The 19,981-nt window shown below is 33.4% G+C and overlaps 1 protein-coding gene across 10 annotated transcripts in view; it reads right to left on the bottom strand.

Moving 5' to 3' along the window:
* The window catches only part of LOC134675591 (zinc finger protein 184), a 134,216-nt gene that overhangs the window by 27,379 nt on the left and 86,856 nt on the right, over positions 1-19,981 (bottom strand). For all 10 annotated transcript variants that reach the window (XM_063533900.1, XM_063533901.1, XM_063533904.1 and 7 more), the window contains one exon: positions 19,417-19,648. In XM_063533900.1, coding sequence (XP_063389970.1) covers positions 19,417-19,648 — 232 coding nt within the window. The remainder of the gene's footprint in view (positions 1-19,416; positions 19,649-19,981) is intronic.

Genomic DNA, 19,981 nt, shown 5'->3' with positions numbered 1-19,981 from the left:
CCGAATGTCCAACCCAACGAGTTACGGACGCCAGGCGCTTCTTCCGAAAGCATCAACAAATCCGTAAGCATTTTTGTCCGCAAAATAATCCTAGACGAGTTAGCGACAGCCCTAGCACAAACTAAGATCGTGTGAACAGCGAGAGGTTGGCATCACTCGCCGATTATTTTTATTCATCCCCTCCCTAGCTTAACTTTTTAAATGTGTCGCTCCGGCTTCCAAATTTAAAAATTCTACTGCAGTCTGTTGAATTGGGAATTGGAAGTTTAAAATGTTTCCGCTAGTTTTTAACGTTTGAATTATAATTGCGAATTTTAAATTTGGAATGAGCTTTTTCGAGCTCTGACTGTTAGTTGCGGGAAATGAATTAAAGTTTTTACACGAGAGATTAGCTTTTATATTATTTACTTGACACGTGACGTTTATATTGTAGCATAGACACTATCTATGTTCTTTTTTAAATTTGTTATTCGTTTAGTAATAGTTCTGTTATTCTGTGTGTTGTATCTGAAATTTGATTGAGGTAAAAACAGCAATAATGGTAAAAAAATATATAATTTCTATTTTCGTTTTTAATCTAGATCGTTGACAATAAAATGAACTGTTATACTGTAACACAATACTTATTTATAAATCATTGCTGCGACCCTTTGGATATTTTTTTGTTTCTATTATTTCAACCCTTTGATTACCTGGCATTGTTTTTTTTTTAAGTCCAAGGGGTCCGGTGCGTCAATCTGTATTTATTTCATTATTATTATTTTATTAATTTGATGAGTGAGGTTTGTTTAATCATTTAAAGTAAAACTTGTATATAATTTTCATTAACAATAATGTGCCAGTAGGTTGAGGTAGGTACAGAACAGTTTAGGATACTTGGCAGCCTATACCTATACCTAGCCCCAGATGATTACAAGAAGATATTACAAAACTCATTAAAACTTTGTGCAGCTTGTTTCTTTCAATTATTTCTATTTCTTTGTTAAACCTAAATATTTAGCTTTAAGGTAACTATTGTGGTTGTTTTAGCAATCAATATAAATTTCCTGTTTAATAATCTATTTGCCCACTTAAAATGTTTTCAATTTTATTTCATTTTTTTACTATCCTCTCCAAAAAAACATTTTGCTTGTCAAATTAGATAATTTAGGTATGCATATTAGAAAAGATTATTACTTACACTTCTAGATTTCCCAAAATTATAATAATTAAATATGTAAGCACGACCTCTAACGACCCGAATCGACACACGGACAGACAAAAAACACATCCCCTTGTCTTCCGCATACAAACTTGTCTAAAAGGGTGACCTTTTGACAAAAGTGCATCATTCCGATGGACAATGCCCCGACAGCTGCCCGATGGCCGAAATAATAATACATTATTATTACGCTATTATTATGCTAATTTTGTATTAAAGCTATTATTTTCACAGGTACCTCTAACCCTGTGTTTGCGAGTTTTTTTGACCGACGTGACCAATTTGAATAATGCATTATTATTTAGAACGTCACGCTTCTTCAACAATACGGTAGTTTTGATAATAAATTACCTGCCGAAACACACATTTCTAAATTTAAAATTCAAGAAACGTATTTTAAATTTATCAATTTTAAAATAATAAAGGCCTATTTTCAAATCACCGGAAGTCAATTACTTCTCCAAGCCCAACCCTAAGATTTAAAAAAAATCACTCGGCATAGACAAACGAGCGAATTAACGAAATTGCCGCCAAAATTATTCATCCAATTAAAATGCACCGCGTCATCCTAACCTCTTACACATTCGATTGTCCCAAAATTGAATTTTAATTACCGATTCTTTACTCACAATGGCGTCTTCAAAAAATTGAAGAATTTTCGGTGAAAATGGGTTCGATTGAAAAGGCCCGAAGAGTAATTATCTCAAGTATCTGTTCAGTTTAAATTAAGTGAAAAAACTTGAGATTTCGCGGAGGTTAAGGGGGATGGAATAATGGATTTGGAATTGGACACCTGGGTTGATTAATTTGTGATTTTTTTTCGTCTCAGATTATGAAACCAAAAGTCTACATTTTAGACATTCTACATTTTATATGATAATTTCATCCTGTTTTGTTGAAATGCATCACATTTTAAAACGTTTAAGAGCCTATCGAACGGAAATAAAACGCAAAGTCTCAACGAAATTATCAACATATCGCCCGATTAGTCCATCAGTCTGTTCTAATAAAGACCTAAAACAAAACAAATTAAACGTTTGGCCATCGAACACATACGCGAAGCAAACTGGTTTGCCCGTACCATACCGTTAGCTGGCAACATTTTGATGCCTATAATAACATAATGGTGCACTTAGGTCTATCCTACTTCGTCAATCTAAAACGGCCTATGTTGCTTTAGAATCGTGGGGGTTAGGTCGTTTTGGAATTGAGGAGAAATAGATGTGAGCGCTTATTTTAACTGTTTACACGGCCACGAAATTTGCTAAATCGGGTAAAGGTTTTTGTCAATAATTGACAGTAATGTTGCTTGAGCTTTATGAGAAAATTTTATATTTATGTGAGTTTTGTAACTGGATATAATTTCAAGTTTTAATAAATACAAAAGGTTTGCACACTACGTCTTTGTTTTGTCGTTTGAGATAAAATATGAAAAAACAATATCAAAATGGTAATTAGTACGTCAAAATAATCACTAATAGCCCTATTGTCTATTGTCATAATTAAATTATAAAAATAAAAGCAACATTCTTTCTTAATTATTAAAGAAACGGCTTTGGATGAATGAAAGAACACTTAAGTAGCAAGTTGCGAAAAAAACAAAAGGACGCCACAGGGATTTAAAAACAGAAAGAGCGAGTTTTCGTGTTGTTTGTGGTATTCCATTTTTGAATTTGAATTCGCGTAGTGTCGCGGCTTTTGTTTCGTTTTCTTTTTTGTTTCTAGCCAGTAATTTAGTAACTTTAGCAATCTCGCAACTTTTCGCTTACTTCATATTTTAAACTTTATTAACAAGCAGCAAAGTCGTTTTTGTGACTGCACTATCTTTGAAGCGAGATAAAGAAAGTTATCTGCCGTAATGCGTTTATAATTACTTTTGCTTTAAACGATTTTTATTTAAAAAGTACGCTCTGCATCTGTTGTGTTACCAAAAATCTCGGTAAAAAATCGGTAAAGTTATTGATGATCGAGTTCCGGTTTTTTGCTTGAGATACTTTATGGCCGGATTGGTACCACCTGTTTTCTACCGGTTTTCGGTTTAAATTTGGATGTTTTATTACCGTGTAATTATAGGTATTGAACTTTACATTATTTTGTTAGTTTTAGGATAGGTAATCGTTATTTGGTTTTAATCACAGTGGTCACAGATAGTAAAATTTTTGGACATTTTATTTTATTTATTTCTATTCAAACTAAATGATTAATTCCATGATGCTAATACGTATTTTCATTTATTCATCGCAATGTATGGTACATACAGAAGTAGGTAATGTTGACTCTGAATAGGATATAATGATTAATAAAAGTCTATGTTTTCTAATCTTAATAAACATAAGTAAAATAACTTCATATCTAAACGTAACTAAGAATTTATTATATTTATAGAATCAACACAAGATAAACATCCTTATTACAATTACTTTAAGGACTATTTCGCTTTGTATCATTATAAAAGTGAGACGAGACAATAATAGACTTAATAAAGAAATGAAACGCAAATGTTTTTCTCAAGTATGTCATTTAAAAGCAGGAAACCTGTTTTTCACTGCCATATTGTTTCTCTAGTCTATGGCTAATTGTGATGTAAAGTGCCATCTTTGTTTTACAAATGGCGACCTCGATTTGTAATGCGGCTTGTCTATGGGTTTTTGTTGGGAAAAAGTTTATTGTGTTGCTATTAGCGATGGTTGGAGGAAACACACAAAATGAGTGTAGGTATGATGGCGAAATTTATTTCTGATAGTGATGGTGTTTAGCAATACTGTGTCAACCCACATTAATTACGAAATAAGGTGTCAACTATGGGACATGTTTTTGAGTAAGTTGTTTTATATATATATTTTTACATTTGGCTGTAGGTAAGTACCTAGGTACCTAACTTTGTCTAAAAATAAGTTTTTGGCAAAAAAATCATTTTTGGTACAAGCTTTTCTCGCTGACTGTACTTTTCTTACAAATACAAATACAAATACAAATACTTCTTACGACAGACAACTAATACTCATCGAGAGAATTCTAAAAACCCCTAACATAATTAAGTTACGTTGTTTCATCATAGAGTTCCTAAGGCCACCTCCTGTCTCCATCATCAGATCAGCTCGATGGTACCATAATATTGCATTGTCATCCGATTTATACATGTACACAAAATTTCAGCTCAATCGGAAACCGGGAAGTGGATCAAATTTAACTTGCAAGATTTGATTACACACAGACAGACAGACAGACAACGGTCAGGTGAAACTAAATAAAAGCTTGTAATAGAATTCAACCAAAACAATCTATTAATAATATTAATTAGTATTTTTTACGAAAACGCAAAATATACATGTCGATTTATCATATACCTATGCCAATCACAAGCCTATTAAGAGAGCGCTTGACTGAAAAAACTAAAAAAAATACTTTATTTAGGTACACTCTTGGTCAATTATTTTGGCGCTTAACATACACTCACCCCAACTCTACACGAAAAGAGGAAATTACCTTTAATATAACGTTAATCACAGCATAATGTTAGTACAACAGAAAACCATTGAATCGCCATTATCCACAAACTAATTACATACATCAAGATTTAACAATCAAATCTTAAGAACAACCCTTCACAAAACTTAACCCTAAAATGCCATATGGTAACAATGGAAGTAAAAACAAAAAAGGTTACAATTAATATCGGTAATTAATAATTCTTTGTAAAAGTAATAAAAGCTAATTGGTGAGACGTTTCGTTTCTTTTGACGCATCGTCGAGTTCTTTCGCTTTGTTTTTTTCTTTGATTAGCTTTTTTCTTCACACTTCGTTTGAATTAATTTAATTAAAGTTGGGTAATCTTCTTTTATAAAAAATTGTTAGACGTTTATTAGAACTTGTAATAATAACTGTCATTACGGTGTACTCACTTAGATTTCATTATTGTCAAAAGGGTCTCTACGTGTTGGCATCGGCTTTGCGCACGCCTCCCAAATGTCCGGAACAACATTATGCTGTGCTGGGAAATACTGTCATTCTGTAAATCTTGGTGAGTTGGTGGTATACAAGCGTAAGGCCCGTCTGGGTATAAAATAACACCATTGTGTATGAGCGTTAGCAATCCAAAAGGTGTAATGTGTGCGTTATCAGCCTCCAGAAGTTTATGCATAGTCACCATCAGATATTCCGGAACGGCCAAGGTGCTCAAAAATATGTGAACATGCACTTTAAAGTCTTGATAATACGGGCTCTGTTCAGATATTTGTGAACACCTTGACCGCTCTCATCGATATAATGCCTACTGTATTCAAAATCAGTTTATACACAGTTTGGATGGTATGGGTACATAGTTGTTATTGCTCAAAATCGTTGAAATATTAATGTGTTAACTTAGTTACAGTTATTTTATACTGAGCCTTTCAAATTAATAAGCATAACAGAAAATATATCACGTTCCGTATTCCGCACAGTGGTCTCTCTTAATTTATTCCAGACAAATATAATATAATAAGACTATTAAGGAGAAAGCGCAGTAAGCCCAGTTTAATAAGCAATCGCCTAAAAAAGAAAATGTCCCCAATATAATTGCCTAAAAAAGAAAATGTCCTCCCCAATATAATTTCCTAATCGCTGGGCCGAACGTCCTGTTCCGCAAAAAACTCAAACACGACCTTCGGAGCGTCTTGTCAGAAATAGAACTGTATGGACAAGGCCCCTATTTTCTTGTAGGTAGTATTTTATGACGTAGTTATGTTTGTGACGGATTTTCGCGGTATTTAATAATTTATTATTGATTTTATTTATTAAAATGTAGGTTTTTGTGAGATAGGTTTTATCAAATATTGATAAAAAAGTTGTAATACAAGTTGTATCAGACACGAAGCCATGTATAATAAATTTGATTGTATATATTTTTCTATAAATTGTAATGAAATGATTGGAAATATATGCATTTAAGACGTATATTGGGATTATATCACGTCCACTTACTTTTAAGATGTAAAAAAGAGTAAAGATCGTGTTAGTTTAAATGTTATATAAGAGATTAGCCAGAAGCAACAGAAAAAAAAATCAAAACTCCGGCGTATCCACACTTCGCCAGCACATGATGTCAATATTTACCCAGGGAAAAGAAGGCGGCAAAAAATAAATTAGGCAAAAGCTCATTTTGCCCTAAAATCGTCACGACATCTGCGGCCCGGAGCGAGGGAGGGTGATTTCTTTCCCATTACTATTTGAGTGGATGTGGGGCATCGCTAAATGCAAAATGGCGGACTAGGGTGATTTTTGGTGATTTATATACGGAATTTTAGGAAAAGTATATATGTATATTAGAACCTAAAACCTTTATTTATACCTTTTTAGAATCCTAAATTAACCACTTTTAATCGGCATTAAGATGTTTTTAACTATTTTGATTGTGCTGAGTTCAATAGATTGCATAATCTCTAGCTGCTATGTACTTTCTTGGATGTATTATTTCTTATTTTATATCAAATTAATACAATTTCAATCACAATTTTTCTAACCCAAATCGCCATTAGTTAAAATAAATATATAGGTAAAAGTTAATAATGTTATAAATTGTCATAAAGTTGTAGATCGTAATATAAGTAACTTATAATAAGATAAAGAAACATAACTAGAGCTTGCCCTTGAGTTGTTTTTTCTTATAATTTAATAAAGGGGAGATGATTGAAAGAATACTGGTTATATTTCTTACAAAGCAAGGGTTGACCTTTGGTTTACTTTAAATTTAGAATTTAAAACATCGTTTATCTTTGTTCAAATATTTTTGAGTTTTGAAGAAAACCTTGAGAATATTGACGAAGAGTGTAGCTTTTGTATTCGTCCTTGTATCAGTTTTCTTTTATTTGATGATATTAATAAGTACATTTTAGATCTGATTTTTAAGTTATTATTCAAAGCTTCTTTCACTACCTGCATTTATCTCAACAATAAACTTTCCAGCAGACATATTTAATATAATCACAACAGACCAACCTTTCAAACGTTGCAACTTTTTTCCTCCTACACAAAGTTCCAAGTTTTCTTTAGTGAAATTATATTTCATTCATTAAAATTACAACGATTATTGTTCAATTGAATTTGTTGTAGTATTTGCTGTTGTTGGTGAAGAATTGTATTTCCGAGTGGGATGATGACTATGGTTACGATGAATGAATGAAGTATTTAATGTATTTGTAAAGTAAACAGACAATACTTCTGACAACAAAATCAACGTTGTTATTACTAAAATTTAGTATTCATCAAATCTAAGTTCATCAATGACGTAAAACTTTGATGTAAATGTACATGTTAAGATATCTAGGACACTTTCGACAACCCTTTATCGGGGTCAAAGGCTTATTAGTAATAATTTAGTTTGCTCAAAACAACTTTATTCTCTAAAAACTTTTTTACTTGCTCAAACATTTTGAACTCGACTTTTATGGCAATTTCGGAACTAAATAAACCTGCAACCAAATAAAATAAAAAAAAATATAAAAAAATCTACAAAATAATATACGACTAATTTCTCATTGTTTAAATGAGAAAAAAGCTGTGAACAATTCACATAAAACAGAATATTTAAAAAGTATACAACAGTCGAAGTTAGAAACGAAAATGTAAACAAAAAAGGCGAAGAGAAGGAGGCCGGCGCTAATTTCGACGCAAACATTGGAAAAATCAAATAAAACCCGATCGCACGGAACAACCTTTTTTCCATCTCGTTCTGTAAATAAATATACTTCACTTTGAGCTTGAGGTGTTTTGATACTTCTCGGTAAGATACTAAGGGAGGAGTATTCTATGGTCTGTTTTGTACGTATGCATTTTATTTCGTATATATTGGTTATTTCAGAGTTTTAAGTCGATGATTTTTCTGTGCATTTTTTTGTTCCCTTGTACGTTTAACGTAGCTATACTTATACATTCGATAGCTTTGGTTATCTGCTTTGCTACCGCTTATTAGAAATAATTGTTTGTTAATGACAAAAAAATATATAACGATATAAGATTTTATAAGTTTAAATTTGGAAGAGATATCAACATACAATTTCTATTTCTACGATTTAATAATTTTAATAGCTTTTGTGATCACGGGACTGATCTTTAATCATTCTAAATTTATGACATAGTAAAAGTCGTAGTAAATACATACAACGATGCGCCAAAACTACAAGGTTATTCAATAAATATTTTATATTGCTACAATCTTAGTTACACTTTGTAATCTTTGTATACTTCCTTCTTCAAATAAAATAATTCATTGTAACATGAAATATTTAATATTTAAACACATTTACCATGAAAATGATTGTTATTGTTAGTACGGTGAATATACTCGTAGGTATAATTTATTTATGCCTAGCTTTAAAAGAAGTTTTAACAGAATACATATGCATTTCATAACTATTACTTAGAACATATATTATGCAAATACCGTATCATTATTTATTACAAGTATCTTTTACTTATCTCTATCTATATAAGTACAGTCACCACACGGGCTGTTATGCCATTAGGGTTCTTGCTAAATTGAAAATTGTATAGCATAAGTATTGAATAACCAATTTAGCTAGGACCCTAAATGGTACTACAATCGCGGAGCGTGATGATACCTAAGCCTAAAAACAGTTTTTTTTAAAGCACAATTATAATATTTTTATAGAACGTCAAAAAATATTAATAAAGTATCAAGAACCTCGTGCCAAGTACTTTCTGCCCTCTTTTCTAGAGGGTGGGACAAAGACGTGATGGAAAATGAAAAAAAGCGACAGAAAAAGATAACAGATTCCCTCTCAGTTAGTCCAATGATGGAAATTACGCCTATTTCGTATTGGTCGCCGTTTGCTTTGTTTTTTCTTCGTTTTACGTGTTTCCAATTTGAAGGTGAATTTGTACTTGAGTTTTATTTTACTTTTTGTTAGAATGTAATTATGTTTTAATAAGTATTGCTAATTAAATTTGATGTGTGTTGACTTATTGGATTTATTGAGCTTACTATACAAACTAACTTAGAGTCAGACCGGTAAAGGTTTGCAGCGATTTTGATAACCCAGTGTCATTTTAAACGTCAAACATCTATGAAAATATGGCGTGTAAATAACACTTGCCTTGCGTGCTTGCGTGGGCTATCAAAATCGCTGCAGACTCTTCTTGGTCTAACTCTATCATGTTAAAAATCATGTCTAAATCGTGGGTTGAACCTATTTAGGTAGTTTTACAATCTGTATTAAAAAGAAAGTGCCGTATTCGAACTTCAAGATATTCACAAGAGACGACACGTACTAGATCCATTCTAGATACGTTATAGATTAGATATCAACTAGTTCTCTTTTGCAGCGCAATTCGGGCAACCAATGTCACTTTTACGTTAGATAGAGTAAGATGTCTATTAGATGTGAATTGGATCTCTAAGTCATAATATGACTTAGAGAATATTATCCTGTGGAAATCGTTCAAGAGTATCTCTAGAATCGCACAAATGTCAAATTTGACAGGTTAGATATTAAACATATCGTTATCGTATCTTGGTGATGTCTAATAGATGTCTATTTCAAAATCCGAATCGGGCCCATAGTGCTTAAAGAAGAGTGGCGCCTTCTGATACAGGCATTTTTATGCTCACTGGGTTTGCTCCGTCTTTTAGATCATCTTGTAAAACTAATGTATTTAATAAATAATTTATTACAAATGTTATGTCGTCAACGTCCAAAAGTTTACACTCTCAGACCTTACTCCTTTAAAATAAGGCGAAATAGGAATAGGTAGATATTTTTGGTTTAGAGTGCACATAGGGCCCCAATCCCCAGTGGGCTAAAGATTTTTCACCCGGACAAATTTTTCCATTATAACATTTCTAAAAATGATAAGATGGATTACGTTCTCCCAGAGGTGCGGGGGACTTATCCCTTTCTCGTGGTTTCTGAATTTTAATATTGTGATAGGTAGTCAAGATATTAAGATGGCGGGTTTGTACCTAAGAGTATTATGAGAGTGGCTAGAAAAATATTTTAAAATTCATGACAAAGTTTTTAATGGCAAGGTGGTGTTTTGGTGTAGGTACCTATAATTTATTAGCAGCTTTAGTTACTTGATATTATTTTTGGATGAATTTGTTTATTTAATAATTATTATAAAATACAAGAAAGCACAAATGGCGAACTTAATGCCTTAACGCGTTCTCTACCAGACAACCAGTGGTCGATATACTCATTCCACGTGATTGTATTTTTTACACGTAAAATGCTTCTTATTGACCGATTTCGACAGACTAACTTCTAAAAGTTCTAATATACTTACATTGAATAATAGTAAAACGATAAATATTAGGAATATAACACCCACAAACAATGTTTTACGCAACACTACTAAAATAAAGCCTAATTACCAAATAAAAGTAACTAACCACAAACAAAACCTTTTGCCGATTCAATGCATTAGTTATATTTAAAGGAAATGCATTTCACGCGACCGCAACACCGCGGTTGCAGCATAGAGAATATATAATATTGCATGTTTCCTACATTTTAATATTTGCTAAAATATAGGTTTTCCGCTTACCGCGAAAGAATGGACCAGTGGGCGTGGAAAATAGAATGAGATAATTTTCTCATTTTAAATGCCATTAAACAAAATTAAAATATTTGAACTTTTAGAGCAACTTACTTAATCGTCCAAGACCATCGTCTTGTTTTACTCACCTATGTCCTTTTATTCTGAAAATTGATATCAATATGAATAAACTTGAATATCAAAACTCACTAGTAAATCAATCAATGATTTTCGAAACGTCGTATCTTGATACTAAATCTAAACTGAGATACCACCTTTATTTTAAGTAGTAATGCATTTATTTATTAAATTCTGTTTGATTTTAATCGAGACAATTTATCTTCACTTTTTTGTATTTTTGATTTATTTGCCTTTGTACCGAGTGATTCAATCATTGTATACAATTTTATCACAATATTTCTCTTGTCAAAACTTCAACTAGCGTTCTAGGTATCCTAGGACCATTCTATTTGCTGGCTACCCCTCAGTTGATATACATGAATTAGGTATGGCGGGGTCACGGGAGGTCAGCCGTCCCAATACCGCTAGCAGGCCCTATAAGGGACGACTAACAATCTATGTATATGTGTATGAAAAGCAGATAAACATGACCACCAAAGGTTTCTGACACATCGACTTGTCATAATGTTATTAAAAAGTTAAGTCAATATATGACCATTATTGTACACTTTATTAGAACCACGGGGTTAAACTTATACAGGATTATCGTTTAAATCTAATTTTTTATTTATTGGTATCTTAGTTTTCTTATGATTATTTGTCTAGCTTAATTTCGTCTTTTTGATTCTTTGCCTTACGAGTATCTACATTTATGACTTCAATGTTAAGTTTATCATCATTATTATCATCGAACTGTAGGCATGTACTTTTTAAACAAATTGAAGTTAATCTTTTTACAAGCTTTTATTTAGTTTCACCTGACCGTTGTCTGTCTGTCTGTCTGTGTGTAATCAAATCTTGCAAGTTACTTACATCCACTTCCCGGTTTCCGATTTAGCTGAAATTTTGCATGAATGTATAAATCGGATGACAATGCAATATTATGGTACCATCGAGCTGATCTGATGATGGAGACAGGAGGTGGCCATAGGAACTCTGTGATGAAACAATGCAACCTAATTGTGTTTGGGGTTTTTAGATTTGTCTCGATGAGTATTAATTGCCTGTGGAAAGAAAAGTACAGTCAGCGATAAAAGCTTGTACCAAAAATGAAAGTTTTGGCAAAAACTTATTTAATTACATACCTTTTTTCCTAAAATATTTAAACTTTTTCTTGTGACGCGCAAGTGACTACAATTATATCTTTCTATATTATTACCTACTAACGATTGCGTTTGATTAAACAAGTTTCTTTTTCGTGTCTGTTATGGATTTCTTTTATGTTTTTTAAAAACTCGTTCATGAGTCGCATCGTTTCTATCATCATCATCATGCCCCTGCCTCCGTTTTACAATGCAATGATCATATTTTTTTTTCTGGTTAACAAATTATCACGTCAAGTTTTTCTTGCCTTTTCTGGTCATATTTCTTTTTTTCTATATGATCATCACTTAGGGAACCCTGTAATTATTCTTTTATTTTTTGCCTTAAGTGTGTTAGCGATTTATCTATATTAAGTATATCATCATTATAATCATTGACCTGTACTTTTGGTCAATCAATTTTATATCAACCTCTTTTTATTTATTTAGGTACCTTTATGGTCGTTTTTCCTCAACAACCTCAAGTTTTCTTCGTTATTCGCGTTGTTTCTATATAGTTATCACGCGGATGCGTCCGTTTTTCCTAGCGCAGTCATCGGGCAGCGTCGCAATGATTCTATTGATTTCCACCCCCCACCCCCACCCGCGAGGTGGTCCAGTATATATGTATACGTGTAAATAATTGACGGAGGGGGGCCGAAAAGAGCAATTATGTTGAGGTAGGCTGAAAACTATGTAATTTATCTCGCGTGCGTTATTGATTTTGCGAATACATATTATTCACTGGGACCTAAGAGAGTATAACTAAGCTTGATACCTCTGATCTTTAGAAGTTGTCTTTATAGTCCTGTGAAAAACTGGCTAAAGTTGATCTTCTAGCTGCTCGATAATGTGTATAAATCAAAGTATAAATCAGTGCTTTGGAGGAAGAAATAGAAGCTAAAAAGGATACAGCTTTTAAAACGAAGGTTACTACTGTGGACAAATGTTTGACAGCTTGAGTGCATATAAGTCATAATTTTATCTCACAGGTTATTAGGAAAGCGTATGAGGATTACAGATTCCATCGCAAATACTTAGGTAAGGTGGTGGTACTGGTGCTCGACGCGATCCCAGTACATGTCATCTTGAAACTTAAGTCATTGTCAATAGAGGTGAGGTGACAGCAGGGTGTCATCTATTGGACATTAATTACCATGTCGAGCACTAGTACCACCACATTATGTCCTATGTCCTTAAGAGAGACGTCAACCTAATTCCTAAGTATGACCTTAAAATACAGGTGGACTATTATGACGAAACTATAGTCTTGGTTGCATTAGTAAGTGATACATTTGAAAAAGAGTTAATTTGACATAGTTTACTAGTCGTCAATATCGAGACAAACTTTCGTATAATTATAACAACGTAATATAACGTAATAATGAAAACTAAATTTAGTAAATTTTATTTGTAAAACGACAGAGAACTAGATTTATTATCAAATGACCAAGGTGTAAAACTAAATTACAAAAAAATTAAAGCAATTAATATCTTTAGCAAATACTTTTTAAAACGGTAAAGCAGTGACAACCGAAACTTGTTCTTAATAAAAAAACTTCTCCTTAAAAAGGGATAATTATTAAAATATTTCCTAGCCTTTGTTCCTTTCCGTGGATTTTTCACCTTGGACTTTTCATTATGATATAAAGTTTCGGCAACTTTCAGCAAAGAGAGATTCAAGTCTCGCCTGCTTTTTAGCAAACCAGTTTGAAGCTGACCCTTGATTCTATACCAACTCTTCCTAATCAGGGATCAATATAAACTGGTTAGTCGTTTGGTTGGTGATGTGAATGTATGGCCAGGTGCTCTTTTATACTTCACTCATTAGAAACGTCGTATGTATATACGATTTTAAAGGCGCTTAAGCCGTTTTGGATAAAGGGTAGTTTTTGCATTGAGTTTTCTCGAACACTGGATAATTTTATGGACGTTATTGCTTTTCTTTGGATCCGCTTTATATTATAAGATACTTTTTAATTTAATCTTAAGAATAGTTTAATGGCAAATTTGGGAACCTTAAAAATGTGAAACAACCCTGTGGTACAACATCTCTATAGATGCTAGCGTTCGTGAGCTACGATAACCACACACCAACAAGCGTTCCGTGTGTTTGCTAACGTGGTCTGAAGTGTTATGAATAGATAGTTATGAATAAATAGATAATCAAACATATTGACAAATATTAAACAAAGGTAAATTATGAGCAGGCCCCTGTTTCACCAACGTGACAGGTGCGACGAATTGTAAAATCACTGTTGCTGACATCACAGGCATCCATGAACTACGGTTACCGCTTACCATCGGGCGGGCCGTATTCCTGTTTGCCACCATCATTGTATTATTAAAAAAAACTTTAGGATATCGGAAAAAAACAGATATTTCTCTTGCTAAGTTTATGACAATTGTCACAAGACACACTACAATTGTCACGAAATTCCGACATGTAACTCATTACCTGTCAAGAATTATCTACAATTCTTCTAAATCTTTGACAATTGTCAGAAACTTCGCAGGAGAAATATCTGTTATTTTCCGATATAATAAAGTTTTTTTTAAATAATACAATGATGGTGGCAAACAGGAATACGGCCCGCCCGATGGTAAGTGGTAATCGTAGCCCATGGATGCCTGTGACGTCAGCAATAGTGATTTTACAATTCGTCGCACCTGTCACCGATGTGAAATTGGGGCCAGAAAAGCATTATCAAATTAAATGTGGTTATCGTGAATAAAAAAAAATAAACTTGTAATGGTTTTTTTCTTTAAATACCCAATTTTAACAAGCGGAAATTTTATAACCGTTTCCTTTTTGTCTTTATAAATTTCCCCAATTCAATGTTTGTATGAGTGCTTCAACTATTTCATATAATTTTTATTTAAACCAACCAATTTAAGACAACCGTACAGTCACCTGCTATAATATTTTACTTTTCTACGGCCGCAAAAATATGTGACACGCCCTTATGGTTCTATAAATAAGATCGTGTCAGATATTTTTGCGGCCTTCGTTGTGTAACATGTTATTGCAGGTGACTGTTCAATTTGTCCAAAGAAACACACGTTCTACTAACACTGTACTAGTGCCAAAGAGTATTATTTTACTTGGAATATTTATAGGTTTTAAGAGTAACCCAGGGGAACGTAACCATAGCAACGAGTGCCAAGATAAAATTGATCCACCCATATAAAACTTCTGCCTTATCCCGACTCTACATGACAATGGGACAGAGAAACAAAGAAAAACAAAGAAAGAGGCCTTTTTGCCGTAATTTATGTAAAAACGTTCGCAGAAGTTTTGTTTCTTTTTATGTCATTATTGTCATTAGGGTAATGCTTTCTTTGATTCAGTTGAAAAAGTTGTTTTAGTTTTGTTTAGGGATTTATATTTGAGTTTAATATAAAGTTTATATGTATAGTTGTCCTAAGATTTAAATATCTACAAACATACATTATATACACCGGGTAACTAAGTTAAGAAACATAATATTATTAAATATTGTGAATCTTTTTAGTCAAGTGCAAAAATATGGGTGCATAATTATAACTTCTTATAAATTATGTCCCATAGTTCTTAATTCACAGACATAACACCTGGGACATATTTTGGAGTTTGATGAAAAAAATCAGAGTTAATACTATTATTTAATTTTGTAACAAGTTGTTTTTTACCATGTAATAAACGATATCCTGATTATTAGTTATCACTAAAGTCTATTTTTTATTCGGTAGACTAAAATGACATTTCCTAGTATGATAGTGTGAACATAAAACGTCATTTCATAGTATGAAATGTCATTTTAGTCTACCGAATAAAAAAATAGACTATAGAATAGAATAAAAAATAAAAATAATATTACATATATTATAATTAAATAGTGTCTAACAAACAGTTGAACCACTACTAAGCCTGATTATAGTTAACTACTTACCATCGAAATATAAAAATGTAACTTATGACTACGAGTACAACATGTATTTTTTTAAACGTATAAGGGGTTACCAAAGACCAAGAGGGGTAAAGACCAAGAGTACCTATTCGAAATGACGAAGGGTAGACGAATGGCGGAAAATTATAGAGCGGCGAAACAAAATGGCAAGTGTTGAGGTTTTTCATGCAATTTCAGATCGCTTACGTGGGGAATTGTACGTTACTTACTGAAGAGGGTGAATTTTAAATAACCTATACGTATGTAACATACATTTAATTTTATGAAACTCCCAAGGATTTATTGTTTTTTATTTTTATTTAATCTTTCTTCTTAGGCTACGTTATTTATAATATCAATATAAAAGTAAAATATAAAAACACAAAACAATAAAAAATACATATAAACACATTATAAAAAAACCTAACCTAGGGTGCCGCCGTATTGTTTTTTTTTTATTATTATGAATGGGCTTACTCATGGCCACAGACTATAGCCGAGGCGTAGACGTGGCCTACGATGGAGCGAGCTCGCCCAGAAGGTGCCTGTTCACTCTTGATTTGAAGGTTGCCGGGTTATAAGAACAACTTTTATTCAAAATTTAGTTTTTTTAATGGACGCTGCTGATTCTCAACTTCTTTGCATTTTTAACTTACTTCAAGAAATGGAGGAGGTAATTATTTTGACCGTATTTTTTGTGCCATTAAATCTTGAGTTGCACAGCTACATTTATTCAAAATCAATCATTTTGCTACCTATTATACCTACCTACGACGCTGACTGTAAGTACATACGTTCTAACATAAAACAAACCTACACTACTTGAAAAATATTCAATTGTTCACGTGTGCAAACAAACAATTAACAAATTAGTACTTCCGGTTGAAAACAATACCGTCATGGCCGCAACATAGAATTAAAAAAGAAAAAAAAAGTCATTATCACTGACAGCCAATAATCATCGCTTGGAAAGTATTCCCCATGCTTGCCTAGCGCAAGCGAATTGACCACTTCTCACTATAGTTCGTTTTTTTAGCATTAGAAAGAACTTGCAAGAAGGTAAGCGATCTTGACAAGTCTTTTAATTGAAAAACGCTTTTTTAAAATCAAAAACTATTACTTATGAAAGCAGAAGAATATAAATGATCGTATTAAATAAAATCTGTTTAAAGGGTTTTTCTTACTTCTTTTCTTTATTGTTTTTAAATGCATATTGATCCCGTATGTACTTATACACATTATAAATATACTGATATGCTAGTGACACATAGGTATCTAAAAAAATAGGCTCAAAGGAGACCGTAGAAAATAATGAAATTTAAAAAATGAACTGTACAAGTAGGCCTCAAAGTCTATTTTATAAAAAAGTAAAAATTATACTAGCCTACATTGAAATATGAGAGCTCATCTTACATTGGTTCTGTACCTACATTTCTAAAGTTGTCGGTAAGCGTTAGTAATTAACAGCTATGCTTGTTTTAATTGCTGGCTGCCAACTTGTCTGTGACATCGGAACGTGCGAAAAAACGAATAGAAAAAGAATTAGTGTTCGACATTTGAATACATTTTAATAAATTTGGATCAGTTCTCCTTTCTCATCCTTCTGGGCGAGCTCGCTCCATCGTAGGCCACGTCTACGCCTCGGCTAGTCTGTGGCCATGAGTAAGCCCATTCATAATAAGAATAAAAAAAACCGGGCAAGTGCGAGTCTGACTCGCGCACGAAGGGTTCCGTACCATAAGGCAAAAAAAAAAGCAAAAAAAAAACGGTCACCCATCCAAGTACTGACCCCTCCCGACGTTGCTTAACTTTGGTCAAAAATCACGTTTGTTGTATGGGAGCCCCATTTAAATCTTTATTTTATTCTGTTTTTAGTATTTGTTGTTATAGCGGCAACAGAAATACATCATCTGTGAAAATTTCAACTGTCTAGCTATCACGGTTCGTGAGATACAGCCTGGTGACAGACGGACGGACGGACGGACGGACGGACGGACAGCGAAGTCTTAGTAATAGGGTCCCGTTTTACCCTTTGGGTACGGAACCCTAAAAAAGTTCAGTCTTTTGAGGAATGTTGTGTTTTGGCTATGAGTAACGTACTAGGTACTATGGTGTAGGTTTCGGCTAATAAGATGCTTCTATCATAAAAATGAAAAAATCATGGTAGGTGAATACTTCTATCTTTAAACCGTCATAATTATCTTTACAGAAGCAGAAGAGGTTTGGAGATGAATGTTTTCAAAATTATCTGAACCGAACTCAAAAACATAAGAACTTGTACGGTCAGCCAAGAAAGTGGTCTACCACTTTTCGACTTTATCGATCAGATGATAGAGTCTAAAAGTGGTAGACCACTTGCTTGGCTGACTGTACAGAGCATTTTAAAAACCTCGCAAAACTAGCTACTTTTGTTGCTGACTGTACTAATATCAAATACATGCATTTCCTAAGCTCAGTTTAACTTATATAATATATTTGTGTATCAATTTAATTAATGCATTGTTTGTAAATTCAAATTCCACCTAACTAACATTTACTATCATCACAAATCAAAAACTACACGCGAACCAAATGAACGAACGCTAAAAATTCCCACATAAAATAAATGGTTGAATTCATAATGTGCATACAAATAGAACGGCCGTCCGCCATTGGTTACTTGAACGTGGAAAAACACGTGAATTTTTTTTCTAAACCACGTAGAATGTACGTTGCGTCGCGAGGCGCGCTGCGATTGGCCGACCGCCGCTCGGCCGCCGGTCATTGGACAATTTTTTCCCGCTTTTCACGTATACGCCGCGTTTTTTTACTCGAATCGGTGGCCAATCGGGCGCTGTTTAGTTTTTAATTATAAAAGTTGCTCTAAGCGGCCAGTATTTTAGTTATCGAATGCACGTTTAAATTTAGAACGTTGTCTGTTGCGTTTCGTTTTACGATGCCAGCGTCCGTTATAGATGTTCAAATGTACCTAAGTAAGTATAAAAGCATGAGTTTCCACACAGTAGGATTATAATGAAGGCTTGATATAATTATGCATTAGGGGTATGATGTGATGTATTGAATGATTACATACAAGCTCTTCATGGTTATAAAGCCTTAGCATTAAGAAAAATGACAAAGCGTGTTAACGTTGGTATTTCCATAATGATATCTAATTTAGTTTTCTTGACATTCAGTGTATGTACATTAATTTGTCATGTTATATGTATTGTAAATTTAAGTATACGTATTTCAAATTTGAAATAGCTGTTATTTTGTTATTTAGCCAATTTCCTTATAATCTTACAACCTGATGTGCTGGACATGTCAGTTCGAACTGAAGCTCTACTTACTGCTGGCATTTGTTAAACTAGTCTGTATGAAGCCTGGTGTGCTGCTTGAACTATCTGTCACAGTGCTCGCACTTGTAAGGTTTCTCCCCCGTGTGAACCCTGTGTTAGACGAGCTGGTGGTTGAGAAGTTCTTCAGGCACTGCTGGTTAAATACTAACCTGTATGAAGCCTAGTGTGCTGCTGCACATGGCTGAGCTGCTTGAACCGCCTGTCGCAGTACGAGCACTTGTAGGGCTTCTCCCCCGTGTGGACCCTGATGTGCTGGACCAGCTGGTGGTTGGAACTGAAGCTCTTGAGGCACTGCTGGCATTGGTGCGGCTTCACTTCCCCGCCCAGGCCCCGCTGGAGCTCGCGCGCGTGCATTTGCATTGCGTTCTTGTGCATGAAGATCTGGAACAACAGTTTAATGTTGTAAAACGTCATTATTATCTTATCTTCTAAGGTCTGGACCATTTTGACCGATGATCTTTAATGTAATTGCCCCATTTATATTTTTATTTAAGGCTACTACTGTAAATGAAACATTCGTTCGTATCTTATCTTTTTTTAGGGTATAGGGAACATTTTGATTCATAAGGCATTCATCGAGGCATTAAAGCACGAGATGAAATAGAGTTTTATAAAAACATTACACGAGTGTAAATACTAAAATAATTAACGCAAAAAATGTAGGTAACATTCGAGAATGTTTACATCATGTATTATTCTGGTACCTATTTAAAT

Source organism: Cydia fagiglandana, chromosome 22, assembly GCF_963556715.1.
Source record: "Cydia fagiglandana chromosome 22, ilCydFagi1.1, whole genome shotgun sequence".
NCBI classification, from domain to species: domain Eukaryota; kingdom Metazoa; phylum Arthropoda; class Insecta; order Lepidoptera; family Tortricidae; genus Cydia; species Cydia fagiglandana.
This window is presented reverse-complemented; position numbering and strand designations above follow the sequence as displayed.